The 15,093-nt window shown below is 34.2% G+C and overlaps 1 protein-coding gene across 12 annotated transcripts; it reads left to right on the plus strand.

The window, feature by feature from the left end:
• Nucleotides 1-1,055: 1,055 nt before the first annotated feature.
• LOC113873872 (TNF receptor-associated factor homolog 1b-like) lies at nucleotides 1,056-13,727 on the plus strand. 12 transcript variants are annotated; one of them, XM_027512228.1, is made up of 13 exons: nucleotides 1,056-1,233; nucleotides 2,041-2,257; nucleotides 2,341-2,452; nucleotides 3,082-3,170; nucleotides 3,279-3,347; nucleotides 3,435-3,567; nucleotides 3,891-4,049; nucleotides 4,588-4,936; nucleotides 8,490-8,602; nucleotides 9,562-9,712; nucleotides 10,411-10,883; nucleotides 10,972-11,173; nucleotides 11,966-13,727. In XM_027512228.1, the coding sequence occupies exons 2-13, from the start codon at nucleotides 2,083-2,085 to the stop codon at nucleotides 13,370-13,372; spliced, it is 3,432 nt and encodes a 1,143-aa protein (XP_027368029.1). In that variant the 5' UTR covers nucleotides 1,056-1,233; nucleotides 2,041-2,082; the 3' UTR covers nucleotides 13,373-13,727. The 12 variants fall into 12 exon arrangements, with proteins under 12 accessions (XP_027368029.1, XP_027368030.1, XP_027368031.1 ...); XM_027512229.1 differs by having other exon boundaries at nucleotides 1,074-1,233; nucleotides 2,038-2,257; XM_027512230.1 differs by having other exon boundaries at nucleotides 1,080-1,233; nucleotides 2,080-2,257.
• The last annotated feature ends 1,366 nt before the right edge of the window (nucleotides 13,728-15,093 follow it).

Below are 15,093 nucleotides of genomic sequence, written 5' to 3' on the forward strand. Positions count from 1 at the left end.
AAACTAACTATAGTCAAATTACATATGATAGAGATTAAAATGAAGATTAACCTGTAAGTAAGTATAGTGTTTGCTTTCATAGTTTCCTTACCATCCATTTTCATCGTGGTTTAATTATAAGTTCTTTTTTACTTAAATGATTTAACAATGAATGACATGCCATATTAGGAGTAAATTGACAAGCAAAATCCTTATAAATGAATTGTTTTTCTCCTTACAAATAGGCTATTCTTTTAATATTTTGTCAAAATAATACTTCTAAAAAGAAATGTTAATATTGCCCTCTTTTAAACACTTTTTCCAATACATTTTATGTGATTGATCTATTTTTAAAAAGTTAAAATAATATTTAATAAATAATTAATTGATGAGATAAATATTTGACTTTTTTTAAAATTTAATTACAAAAAGTCATTAAATATCGTTAAAAAAAATTATATGAGTAAAATTTCTTTTCTTATATATTCTATTTATTTTAAAACCATATTTCATTTTAAGTTTTGCTAAAATTCAACAAAGATTTACGTGCATACAAAATGCTGAATTTTTCTTTGAACTTTTCTTTGACCTCTTGTTTTTATAACAAAATTCAAAACCCAAAATGCTATCTAACGGAAAATCTAACAAATGCATGAAAGTGCTGGACATTTTAAAATAGATTTAATATTTAAAATAATTATAATATTTTAATGATTAATAATATTTTTTAAATATATCATAAAAATAAGTTACCAAACACCTTTGGCATTTGAATTTCAAAATGTATACCTTAAATATATTATTCTTCTACAAATTCTCAGACCATCAATTGGTTAAAAGATATTATAGATATATTTTTTAAAATAAAATTAATAATTTTTAATTGTATAACAATTCATAACTATCTATAGAAAAACAATTTATAACTAAATAATTGTATAATTAATATATTTCAATTAAAATCATTAAATTAACAAACATAACTACCTGAGCTTTTTTTTTCACGATTGCAAGAATCTGTTCCATTAAGAAATATAAATAATAAGGAAAATCCTTAATTATATATTTTTTCCATTACGGCCAAGAAAATAAAAATACTATTTTTCGTTTTTGGGTTATGCCTTTGCTCTTCGTTGCTCCTCTTCACCTCCACCTCCCTCTTTCTCTGTCTCTCTCTGTCTCTCTCTCTCTCTCTTCGCCTTTCTCTCTCTAAAATCTCAGAGCTGTTGTTGTTATTTGCTCCTTCGATTCCAGGTTCGTGTGCCCTAATTGGGATCCGTTTGATGGGACGCCGTTTTCCAATTCCTCTAGTTCCTTTTGATTCTTTTTTATGGTGCTGTTATTGGTGTTTCTCTGCGCCATTTCTTCGATTTCAATAAAAAAATTTCACGGGAATCGTTGCTCGAGATCTCGGTCGTTTTCCGGCATCGATTATTTTCCGAAATTTTCGGTTCTTGGTTTCATGCAATTTGCATCAACGACTTGGTTTTCGTAACCTCGTTGGTTCTCGGTTTAATTCCCCTCTTGTTTCAACTTTTTGATTGGTTTTGAGTTTAATTTCTTGCTATTTTTAAATCTCAATTTTAGGGTTTTATTTGTGGTTTTCTTTTTTGGTTAAATTTTTCTGAGGTGGGTTTTTGGGTTTTAATCATATCGGAGTTTTATTTTATTTATCTTTAGTCATCTCCAATTGTTGTATGTAATGGGGGGGGGGGGGAGGTTTCATCCTTTTGTTATGCTTTTGTTTGTTTTAATTGGTGAATTATTGTCATTTGAATTTGTTCTGTATTCCCTTCAATTTTTCGCGACAATGCGCTGTGGTTGCAAACCTGTTTTCGGGTAGTTTTGATAACTTGTAAGTGGTAAAAGTAGTCTTTCTTTCTTAATCATTATATACTATAGGATTTTCTGTGATGTTTAGGGAAAAGGGAGTACTTTAAATGTTTGAGTGATTTAACTTTTGTTAAAAAGTTTTTTGAATGATTTACAATTTTATAATGTAATGTCGGGTTTAAGGGGGCTGATTTTGGCACTTCGTTTGTGTGCTTCCTTATCCAGCAGGTGTTATAAGAGGAGTGTTAATTAATAGTGCTTGATCAGGGAATGGCTGGGATTGTGAGTGAGGAATCTGGAGTGGGAAAGTCTGCAGAGGGAACTTTTAATGGGCAGCGTTGTCAATCTGGGGAAGCATTGGCAGAATGGCGGTCTTCCGAGCAGGTGGAGAATGGAACCCCGTCGACTTCACCCCCTTACTGGGACACTGATGATGACGATGATGGTGGTGGTGAATTTGTAATTATTAAAAGTCTAATTTTTCCATAAACAGTTGTTCAAAATCTAATTTATATTTTTCCTTTACAGGACCAAAACCTTCGGACTTGTATGGAAGATATACATGGAAGATTGAAAAATTTTCTCAGATTACCAAAAGGGAACTTCGTAGTAATGCATTTGAAGTTGGCAGCTACAAGTGGTATGTGGCTTGGGATAAACTTGTTGGCCTTACCTGACATTCGGCGTGCTTTAGAATTTTAACTAAGTTTTCTGCATCATTTTGATTTACAACTTTATGCTATATGTATACTGGAGCATGTTGTTACATGAAAAGGGTGTGGTCCAATGAAGATGTATTTTCCACCATTTCTCTCCCTCATTCACTTTTTTTGGTTAATTACTTATGCAGACATGTTTGTTGCACCCAAATTGCATATTATGGCTTCGGCCTTATAAATTTATGAGTCTTGACAAAATTTATTGTTTGTAACTTATCTTTAGAACATCTCTGTTAAAGGAAAAAATATTGGTTTAGGGTTTTATCATTCTTTCAAGTACTGTGCAATTTTCAGATATCTACAAAGGAGTTTGTGATTGTATAAAAGTGTAATTTTCAAAACAAGGGAAATATACTTTTTGTTTTTTGAAAGTTGTGTCATATATTGGGAGGAGTAGAACATTATCATAGAATTAAGATGCTTGATGCAGAGTTGGTACATGGATACATGCAATCTAATGGTATATACATGCAGTCTTTATGACTTCAAACATGCTGTACATATTACAATACATGCAATCTATTGTAAATCATGCTGTGGTATGTGGCAGGTATATTTTAATTTATCCACAAGGTTGTGATGTCTGCAATCATCTCTCTCTCTTTCTTTGTGTTGCTAATCATGACAAACTTCTTCCAGGTATTCTTGATTATTTCAGATTGCATTAGTTATCGTTAGTCTTACTGGCTACTCTGTACTTGACTTCCTTTTGGTTCTCCCCTGTTTTTCTTTTTTGGATTAATACAGGATGGAGTCATTTTGCACAGTTTACAATAGCTGTGGTCAATAAAGATCCAAAGAAATCAAAATATTCTGGTCTGTTGATAAATAATTGGATTCATTATTGGAGTTTACAATTTTCTTAACAGTGTTTTTGAGTTATTTTTTGCTTGAGTTTTCTAGATACATTACACCGATTTTGGAAGAAGGAGCATGATTGGGGATGGAAAAAGTTTATGGAGCTCTCGAAGGTGTATGATGGCTTTGTTGATGCATCTGACAATCTGATAATAAAAGCTCAAGTTCAAGTCATTAGGTTTCTCCTTATTATTTTATTTATAATCTTACAGATATGCTCTACCATCTTTATATTGATTAACCAGTCATGAAGGTTGTTTTAGACATAGTTTTGACTCTGTAATTCAATAAGTTTGGGTGATTAGTCATTTTTTATATGCTTTATAAGAGATTTGAAAGTGCACAAGATCTGCTTTTTCTTTGATGTCAGTTTCTTCCAAATTTTTGTGAAGTTGTGCTGCTGTAAGATTGGATTGTCGGAAATATTTTGCAATGATGCAATGTCCCTTAGGAGTTTTTGATTCAGATGTGTAACCAATTTGTGTTTGCTTTTATGCACAGGGAGAAAGCTGACAGGCCTTTTCGTTGCCTTGATTGTCAATATAGGAGAGAACTTGTTAGGGTATATTTGACAAATGTAGAACAAATTTGCCGTCGATTTGTGGAGGAGAGAAGAAGCAAGCTTGGGAAGTTGATAGAGGATAAAGCTAGGTGGTCAAGGTATTTCATTCTCATCTTTAAAAGTTTCGACCTTTCAATGTGTATTATCTAAATTGTCTCTTTATGTATTGTGTAATTTTAATCTCACTCCATAATGTTTTCTAAAAATCATGACCATTAAATTATTTTCTTTTTGTGCTCCATGATCATTAGTAATTTATTGCTTGAAGTGTGAAATTGTATTTAACTTAATTTCCCTTTAATCAAGAAAATGAAATATGTTGTGTTTGAAAGGAAAGAAATGATTAGAGAAAAGGGATACTGTGGTTTAATCTGGTTGATGTGGCAATGTTATGAGTATGATGCATTGTAGGCATCCTTGTGTAGTCTTTGCCTCTTTTTTATGCTTATGAATTATGAAGTTTGTCTTGTGTATTATATCCTATCCTATAAACATTTAATCTGTCATGAAGCTGTTATTTAATAAGGACATAGAATGATTATCCTATTTAGTATATTGTATTCAGATTCATTACCACTTGTTTTTGTGGTGTCTGATTTTGTTGGCTGATATAATGGTAATTTGCAATATTTGCAGCTTCTGTACTTTCTGGCGAGAAATTGATCAAACTTCTAGGCGCCGCATGTCTAGGGAGAAGACAGATGTAATTTTGAAAGTAGTTGTGAAACACTTCTTTATAGAAAAAGAAGTGACTTCTACTTTGGTAATGGATTCCTTGTATAGTGGATTGAAGGCTCTTGAAGGCCAGACTAAGAGCAAGAAAGGTAGGGCAAAATTGTTGGATGTTGAAGACATGCCAGCCCCAATTGTCCGAGCTGAAAAAGATATGTTTGTATTGGTGGATGATGTTCTGCTGCTACTTGAGAGAGCTGCTATAGAACCTCTGCCCCCAAAAGATGAGAAGGGTCCCCAAAATCGCACAAAGGTGAGAAAAATGTGTTGGTGAAAAGTAAATGAGGAATTATGTTGCTAGCTTGTTACTAGGTGAGTCAGCTACATGAATCACGACGCCATTGAACTCGGTCAAAAACCAAATCTTAGAAATTTGGTTAATCAAAAGGTCTCTTTTAATAACTTCGTTTAAGGTTCTTTTGGGTCTTCCTCGATCCCTTTTAACTTGACTAAGAGTCATGCAGTTCACTCTCCTTACTGACGCCTCTAAAGGTCTTAGGCACATGACCAAACCACCTTAGACTATTTTTAGTCATCTTTTTATTATAGGTGCTACTCTAATATTCGCTCGTATACTATCATTTTGTCCGTTATCTTTTCTCATGTGTCCACTTACCTTAGCATTTTCATTTTTGCTACTCTTACTTTTTTTTCATGTTGTTCTTTTAAGGCCCAACATTCACTACCATATAAGATAGTTGATCGTATTGCAGTACATTAAAACTTTTCTTTCAGCTTGATAAATACTTTATGGTCACAAATAACTCATGATGTCTTTCTCCATTTTAACCACCCAGCTTGTATTCTGTGACTAATATCTTCATTAATTTTTTCATCATTTTGTATAATCGATCTCAAGTACCTAAAACTGGAAACTTGTGATATAATATCCTTTCTAAGCTTAAACTTTCAATGCATAATTCTCATATTGTTTTTTGCTAAACCTACAATGTACTATGTTTTACTTCTATCCAAGCAAAAACCTTTGGATTCTAAAGTCTCCTTTTACAACTCAAGTTAACATTAACCTCCTCTTTTGAATTCTCGACTAACACTATATCATTTGCAAATAGCATGTACATATGTCATTTGTAAGCACATCTAAAACAAGATTAAACAAGGGCTCTTATACAAGACAAAAATCAGGAAGTAAAATAAATAAACCTTCTGTAAGTTAAATTTGACTTCTGCTCTTTTCCTTTCTAGTAGTTTTTCAATTTCACTTCTTTAAAACTTGAGGTACATAAGTTGATTTAACTTATAAGAGGAGTTCTATTCATTTGAACTCTTTATTTTCTTGTCCTGGAATTGTTTATTTAGGAGTTTACCTAAACTGGTTCAAATTCTAACATGTGCTGTGAACTAATTTCTCGGGGGCAGCTTCTATTCCTTCATTTCTGAATAGATTTCTCATGTCCGTGATTACTTTAAAATCTGTGTAAATGAGTTTATAACAGGTTTGTAAGAATTGTTTTGTGGAAGAAAGTTTTCTGTGAATATCTCTGAAGAAATGGTTGTTGACAAAGCACAATGGTTAGGGATGATAATTTCGCCATCTAGTAATACTTATGGGGAAATGAGCTGAGTTTTGGGATCTGTACCCTTTGGGGTGGGAAAGTAAATCTCCCAAAGGGTACAGATATAAATTACACTTTAGTCTTTAGCTTGACAGTTAATGTACAAATTTATTTTTCATAATTTTAAATTTATTAAAAGACACTCAAATTTATTAAATGCCTTTAATTTTATCATTTGAAATTTTTATATTAGTATTATTATTGTTGTTTTCATTCAAGGTTGTCAAACACCAGAGTTTACACAAACTCGTGACCATAAACTTGGTAAGTTTCTTCATGCAAAAATAGTATTTACAAAGCCATGGTAATGAAAGAAAGTACAACAACAGAGTTTAAAAAGCATGCTTAAATAGCTAAATCACACAATGACTGTGTGATTTTGGTGCCCCACTTCCAAATGTTTCTTCATTCAAGGTTGTATTTTGCAAGTAGCGTAGAGGGAGGAAAAGTAGTGCCCTAATTCCAAACTGTGTCATTTTGGTGATAAAAGTTTATTCTCCTTTTGTTTTGCTAAACTTGTGGAATTAGGTGAAAACTTGTAAGTTTATCAAAAACCAAGTTTACATGTGATTTAACATGACTTCCTTAGCTGATATTGTAGTATGAGTTTACAAGCTAAAATGCGAGTTTAACAACCATAGTTTCAATATTGGGGCCCCTGAGGATCCCTAGGGATGGGGATGAGAATGGGGAGGAGGAACATTAAGGTCTTTGAGATAGGGAGTTGGTAGGCATGCCTAGGCCCTGCCCTTACATTTCATTGTTGGGATCTTGTGGAGATCCCTGAGGATGAGGATGAGGATGTCGGAACATTATGGTCACAGAGACACGGCGTTGGGCGGCACTCCCAGTCCCCACCCCTACCTGCATGCCTTCACCAACAATTTGATCTATGTAGCTGGCTCTACTTAGTGGGGAATGACATGGTTGTTGTATTGCAAGGACAATACACTTTTTATCAAATTGGTATGGACTATGGTTCTATATTTTGGGAGAAAAATTGATTACAAATCTTGGCAAGTTATATTTCTATAGATATATTAGCTTACTGATATTTTGGCAATGTTATCAATGGCAGATGGTGGGTCATGGCGGACAGCAAAAAAACTGCCATAAAATTATGGTGATGCCATGGCGGAAGCATGGGGGTCAAAATAAAATAATATAATATATATATATATATAGAAAAATTATCAGTGGAAGTATATAAAAGAAACACTACAATATATAGAAAAACACTACAGGTCACAGTTTTCTGGGCTATATGTAAAAGAGGATCAGCTGGAAAATGATGGAAAAGAGAATACAGCCTTTGGAGAACAATGCAGTCTGAGTGAGAATTTGAAGAAGCAAAATAGATGCATAGAGTGAAAAATAGAGCATTGTATGAAGCAGAAAAACAGAGCACAGTGAAGCAAAATGAAAAATTGATGCCGAATAACAGGGCCCTCTACTCAGTCACCAGAAAACAGCTGGAGAGGATGTCTTCAGCGAAAATGGTGAAGGAGATGAAGAAGTTGGCTTTAGAGGAAAAGGAAGAAAAATAGAGAAGAGAGAACACGTGTCTGCTTGCTTGAGAAGAGAAGGAAAAAATTTTAAAGGGGACAAAACGTCCATTTTGCTCTTAAAAAGGCCAAGATGACACTGTAGCAGGGCAAAATTGGACTTTGGCTCCCTTTCTCCATCATGCTACAAAAATGCACTCACATCGGGAATTGTTTGCAATTAGGGCTCGACCTCTGTGACAGAAGAAACAGTCCACGACAGCATTTCGCGGAACTATTGATAAGTACGGTTTTGGGTTCTGGGGTCACTTTCAACCTGGTCGGGTCAGAGGCCTATTATATTTTTTTCCTCAAAAACTGACATTTTCTGCCATGGCTGCCTGGCGCATAATGGCCGCCATGCTGCCATTGTAATTCACCATTTTCTGCCATGGTGGTGGTGGTTTGGGCAAAAACCGCCACTGCCATCTGCCATGGCACTGCCATAGCCGTTATTTGATAACAATGTATTTTGGACAGGATAAGCTGTGTTTTTAATATTAGTTAAAATACAAAACCAAAACATGTTAAGCCTAGTTAGAGTTTTGGACATATTACACCTGTAGAGTGGTATTCTGGGTGACCTGGGATTGGGAAATTATTAGTGCAATGGATATGACACATCAACTTTATAGTTTTGGAATTCTTTTGATAGCTAAGAAACCCCATTAACCTTTTTTGGCAGGATGGGAACTCTGGGGAGGACTTCAATAAAGACTCTATAGAGCGTGATGAAAGGCGTCTCACGGAATTGGGTCGCAGGACTTTAGAAATATTTGTCCTTGCCCATATATTCAGGTAGTCTATGCAGTTAGTTCTGGGCTCTTGAAGTTTTCTAAGTTAACTACTTATTTGTATATTCTCTTCTGCATTTCTGGATGCTTGTTGGTAACTTGGTATTGATCATTAGTAATTAGGTTTCTTTAATTCACATGAGGCATTATGATGTTATCCAAATTGTTATATTTCATATTTGTTGGTTGTACTTTCATTTTAATATTAAAAATTTCACAATTTTATTTAAGAGGATTAGGATTTTATGTGATGAGATTTTTGGGAATTTTCTGTTGTTAAAAGCTTTGAGTACTTAGCAAGTTGGCAATTTGCTCCTATGTGCTTTCAGATGCCACACCAAGAAGTTGCCTGGTCCGTTCTTTGCAAATTGCAAATTTGTTTAGCCTTCTTTGCTGGATTCCACGCTTCCTTCAAAATATTTCTTAAAGCTTGTAATTGGATGAGATTGTCTGTACAAATTTCAAACTGTGCAATTTATGGTAGCATAAATACACTTTCTTTGCAAAAGTTCTATTTTATGTGCCTACAGTATTTCATAATGGACAGGAATTAAGGGATTTTGAGTTTGTCTACTAACAACCTTGTTTCCAGTATGTGACTTCACATTCTGAAGGTTAAAGTGTGAACATTGTGCTATTTCTTCTGAGCTATACCTAGTTTGGGATCTGTGGTATTTAGACATACCACCATGGGACACATATGGAATTTGACTTTAATAAAAGTATTGTGTGAAACAACAGGAAATGATTGGTAGCTGGCAGTAACTTGATATCCTGTAGTTTAATTAACTTTGGCTTACATGTGCATGTAGTGCAATGTCATTTGTCTATGCAAAAATGGTTCAGTGCTAGCCATTGTTCTCCAGCGACCTAAGTTTTGTGTTGCTTTCTGTATGTATGTATTGACTATTTGTAGGATGTGAATGGATTAAGTTATCCTAATTTTTTAATTAATGGGTGCAGCAATAAAATTGAGGTTTCCTACCAGGAAGCTGTTGCTCTGAAGAGACAAGAAGAGCTCATTCGTGAAGAAGAGGAAGCATGGCTGGCTGAAAGTGAGCAGAAAGCTAAACGTGGAGTTAATGAGAGGGAAAAGAAGTCAAAGAAGAAACAGGTCTGGCACTCACCTAATCTTCACTGTAAAGGGGATGTCTAATGTCCTAAAGTTGATTTCACAGATGTTACTGGATTCTGTGATTGTCTTGAAAGCAAATTCGGTTTAAACTTATGTTTCAGTGATTGATGTGCAGTTGTCAATATTTTGATGTTTGAACTAGGAGATTCAAGATTAAATCTTTCTTGAAGTTTCTCTAAGGAGCTTGCATGATAAATGACAGCCGCAATAAAACAATCAAAATATCATGTAGCATCCTAATGTGACTGTCTTCTATTGTGTGGAAGAAATCATCTAATTTCTGATATGTGATAACTTTTATGGCTAGAACTTTTGTATGTTAGAAACCCTAGCTAACGTGTGTTGGTTGGTAATGAGGTCATTTACATTATCTGCCCTACATTTATGTTCCATATATATGTTTAAGTCCCTTTATTTACTTCTTTTCCAACCTCACATTCCCATTAATTTCAGTGTAATGAACCAATAACATTCCTTTGCCTAAGTGTTCCTAAATTGGAAATATTTTGCCAGAAATTTATAAACTATAATTCTCCCTAGATGTTTTCTTGATGTTCTCTTTACTTTGGCATGCCTGCTATTCATGGGATTAAAGCATGCTATATGCATGGGGTTGGCCAGAGCTGCTTGGATTTCCTTTTTAACCGCTGATAGCTAATCCTTTCTTGTCACTGCAGGCCAAACAAAAACGGAACAATCGGAAAGGAAAGGATAAAGGTAGAGAGGAGAGACCTACTGTGGTTGTAAATGACAAGCAGCAAGACAATACTGTTGAAGGGAAAAAGCATTCTAACATGGAAGAAGTTCAAACTCTTGATGAAAAGCTTGATGCCCTTGAAGTTGTCTCGGATGTGTCTGACTCTGTGGATGGGGTTGGTGAAGTGCTTCAGCCTGATTCTGAAGAGAGAGATGCGAGTCCTGTTAATTGGGATACAGATGCATCAGAAGTTCATCCTCCAACTGAGGCTAGTAGCAATGGTATTAGTAGTCTTTCATCTGTACACAATGGAATGGCTGAGAAAAGGAGTGGTTCAGCGATGGATGACAGTTCTTCAACATGTTCTACTGATTCATTACCATCAATGGTGACAAATGACCCCTACAAGGGGAACTCTTTTTCAAATTACAAAGTCCAAAAATCACCGAGCAGGTAAGTATATTTAGTAGTGTTTCTTTCAGGTGGATGAATATCGATGATTTGTCTTGTGCATTAATTTGATTTGGCACTTTATCTGTAGAGGTAAGAACAGAGTTAAAGCATCGTGCAACGGTGGTGGTTGGACAACTGAAATGGATAGTCAGCCATCTGGTTCTGCTGCAGAAGCTGTTGATAGTAACAATGAGTCTGGAAGTGGTAAGGTAGGTGCACCTGAGCCTGAGAGTGCTGTTCTCTGCTTGAAGGATCGGTTAAAGTGGCTTGAACATCATGTTGTCAGAAAGGTGGTATTATTTCTAAAAGCTTATCCTTTCATGATTTGCTGTGATTATTAAATATATCCCCTTTTTGTCTGTTATTCTTCCTTTTCTTAGTTTTCTGTTTTAAGTCTCAGATAAATTACCTATTAACTTTTTGCTGTTTCATTTTTACCATCAACGATGGCCCTAGTAATTTGCTATTGAAAATTACTTTAAAAAATAGATACATTTATAATGATATAAAAATTGACAGATTACTGAAGACCTCATTGTCTTATTTCTTTTTCATCTGGAGATGTGATGAAAATAATTCGACTTTCCAAGTATGAAAACCAGTTGATGTTTCAGACTATCAATAGATCTTCCTTGTTTCAAGATTGGTATGCTTAAGAATTGAAATATTCATGGGATAAAATGTTTGTACTTTTCTTCTTGCTTCAAACTAAGCATAAATTTTTTATTCTTAAATCTTTCCATTCTACCATAATTCCTATGACCTTTGTATATATGAAAATTAAAGCGGCTGTAAACTGTAATCCTCTCTTGCACTTTCAAGGCTTAATGCTCCTTCCAAATATTTGACATATCTGCTCTAAGCCACATCATGAAGTATGCTGCATTGTATTTGTGTCAAAGGGATCTTGAATCTGTATTTTTTTTTTCTTAAACAGTGGGGAATTAGATTTGGACTGGCAATAAAATTGATGATTCACTTGGTGTTCGTTCATTTTTGCACTAATTATATATATTAAATTCTATCGATAGTGTTATTATAATTTGAGCATGATGTCATGGACTGCTGCTTTTCTTTGATAGGAAGAGGATGTTCCGTCACTACAAAAGAAACAGAGCATCAATGATCAAGTTAATGTAGAAAGAACTGCTGACGATGAAAGCCTACAGAAAGAGAAGACATCCGCAGTGCCATCCTCATCTAGTAGTCCTCCAAGAAACTTACCCATGTCCATTCAAATGAAGTCAGAACAGCAAACTAGTGTTACTGGAGATCCAGTTCATGTTAGGAGAACATCTTTTTGTGTCTCACAATTGACTGATAAAGACGCATCTTCAACTTCAACATCTGTACCACAGGTAACAATTGTGCCAAAAGCAGAGGTCCAGAAATCTTCACCACCAAGACTAACTGAAAGATCCATGGCACAAGTGGCTATGATGTCAAGGCCTTCTAGTGCTCCACTAGTTCCTGGTGGTCCCAGACCAACTGCTTCTGTTGTCTCCATGGTTCAAACAGCTCCACTACTTGCACGCTCTGCTAGTGCAACTGGTCGGTTGGGTCCTGATCCCTCACCTGCTACGCATAGTTATGTTCCTCAGTCCTACAGAAATGCAATAATGGGGAATCCTGTGGCCTCAACTGCTGCCAGTCTCACTCATTCCAGCTCTAGTTCAGGGGTAAACCCATCTACTGGCTATTCACAACCACCATTGGTAACATCGCCAATATTTCTATCCCAGAGCTCTGATAAAATGGATTTGAATACTTCCCAGTCCAGTGTCCCCTTTGGTATGATTACACGGGATGTTTTACAGAACGGACCTCAGTGGATTGAGAGTTCTCAAAGGGAAGCCAGCAGAAGCATGCACTATGAACTACCTTCCCGACTTAATGATGTTCAAAACCTTGACTTGTACAAGCCAATAGACAGTAGATCTTTGGGCAACATACCAAGTGAATTCCAGGCTGGCACATCCAGGCGTCAGAACCAAGGGGGGTTAGTGGATGAGTTCCCACACCTTGATATCATAAATGATCTGCTTGATGAGGAGCATGGTATGGGGAAGGAAGCCAAGGCAAGTTCAATCTTCCAGTCCCTCAATGATGGACCACAGTTGCTAAATCGTCAGTTCACTTTTCCTGGAGACTTGGGTACAAATGATGATTTGGGATCCTCAACCAGTTCTTGTAGGTTTGAGAGATCTCGAAGTTACCATGATGCTGCGTTTCAACAAGGAGGGTATAGCTTATCTGGTCGACATTTTGATTCACGGCAGGATTATCTTCCTCAGGCAAGTACGCTATCATATGGGAATGGCAAGGTAGACAGGTTGATACCAAACCAGTGGCAGGTTGCAGGTTCTGATCTATCTTATCTTGGCATGAGAAGCACTGATAATGATGGATACTCGTACTATCAAGATTACTCAAATATGGCGTGTGGTGTCAATGGTTATACTGTATTCAGGCCTTCAAATGGTCCGTAGAGGGAAAAGGATCACCAAGGTTGCCCACAAATTAGTGGTCATCAACAAATGTAATAATGTATTTGAGGAAATTGTTGGGTCGCTTTAGATTGGAGTGAGGTTGTATCTCCTTGATAAGAAAACATTTTGTAAAGAGTGTTTCCGAGTAATTTGGTTCCAGCTTTTCATAAAATTATACATGTCCTAGCTTTTTGGGATTATGTTTCATGTCCTTGTCAGCTTTTAAAAGTTTCGGGATTCTGGCTTTTTGGGATTATAGGCACTATTGCATTTATGTCAACGTAGTTCTGAAAATAGACTTTTTGAGCGTGTAAGGGATACCTTTGAAAAATGCTAGATACTTTTTAACACACTTTTAGTTATTAGTGTTTTTTTTTTCAAATTATAAAAATTGAGTCTTACGGAATAATTTTTAAAATATGGGATTTGAAAAATATATATATCAAAATGCTATTTTTGAAAAAATTACGAAAATGAGATTTAAAAATTGTCATAGTATAGATATGATAGAACAACGAAAAGTTATCAAATTTTTAAAATTATTATCGCTGATTTAAAAACTATATTAAAAAATTGTACCTCAATTTTTGAAAAAATTATAAAAATTATGGAATTTTTTTATTTTATAAAATCTCATTTTTTCCAAAACTATATTTTGATAATTTTTATATTTTTTTCATATAAAAATCCGAGTCTCACTTTTGCTCACTTTTAATTTAATGACTCCTGTTTTTAATAAATTTTAGTTAATAGTTTGTAGTCCGATAAAAAGTGTGTATTATGTTCTATTCGGTATTGATAACTATTCGGTATGTAGATCTTCAGAAGTTATTAAAGCATTATTACAATATTTATTCTAAAATTAAAGTTCTACGTGCTTAAAGCTTCATTTTGTTTGTTTTAAAATATATTTTCATATAAAATGCTAATGTTCTAGTGAGGTCCATTAGGAGATGTTTCATTAAAACATTATATTAGATTATTGAGCATCTTATGAGTGTTGTAAATACCAAATTTTGTTCCAACTATTTATTTTATTCATCCTTCATTTCATTTTTAATTTTGTAACTAATTATAAAAATTAAAATTTGTCAGTATCAAATTTTTAGTGTTGTTAAAAGGGAATGCTAACAGGTTATATACATATAATGACAAAAGCAAACATTGTAATCAACAAATTTGGCTTCTTATGGAAGGCCTGGAAACTTAAGAAAAATTAGTTCTGATTTAAAATTTGGGAAGGAAAAAGGGGAGAACTGAAAAGAAAAATTTTAGTTTTCTATTTCTAAAATTTATTTATTTCTTATCATAACAATATAAAGAATACAATTTTTTTAAATAAATAAATAGAGACAACTATGAATACTAAATTTTATTCCAGCTATTTATCATTTTATCATTTTAAATTTTTTTAATGTTGTAACTAATTATAAAAATTAAAATTTATGAGTATTGAATTTTGTCAGATCTAGTCTTTTGAAAAAAAAAAAAAAACAGAAACTAACAACTTTTTCTTATAAATAAAAATTGGTCTAGACAAAAGACCAGTGTCACGGACAAATTAGATTGTCTAATGCAAGAGAAATTATACATTGCTACACAAAAAATTACAGCTGCTGCTTCTTTTATGTGAAGACCAAGTTTTTTTTTTCTAAAAGAGATTACCTTTTGAGAAAAAACAAAAAAAATAGATCTTCAAAACAAAATATAGAAAGAGAGAA

This window comes from Abrus precatorius, unplaced genomic scaffold (genome assembly GCF_003935025.1).
Source record: "Abrus precatorius isolate BTA unplaced genomic scaffold, Abrus_2018 Scaffold7, whole genome shotgun sequence".
NCBI lineage: Eukaryota > Viridiplantae > Streptophyta > Magnoliopsida > Fabales > Fabaceae > Abrus > Abrus precatorius.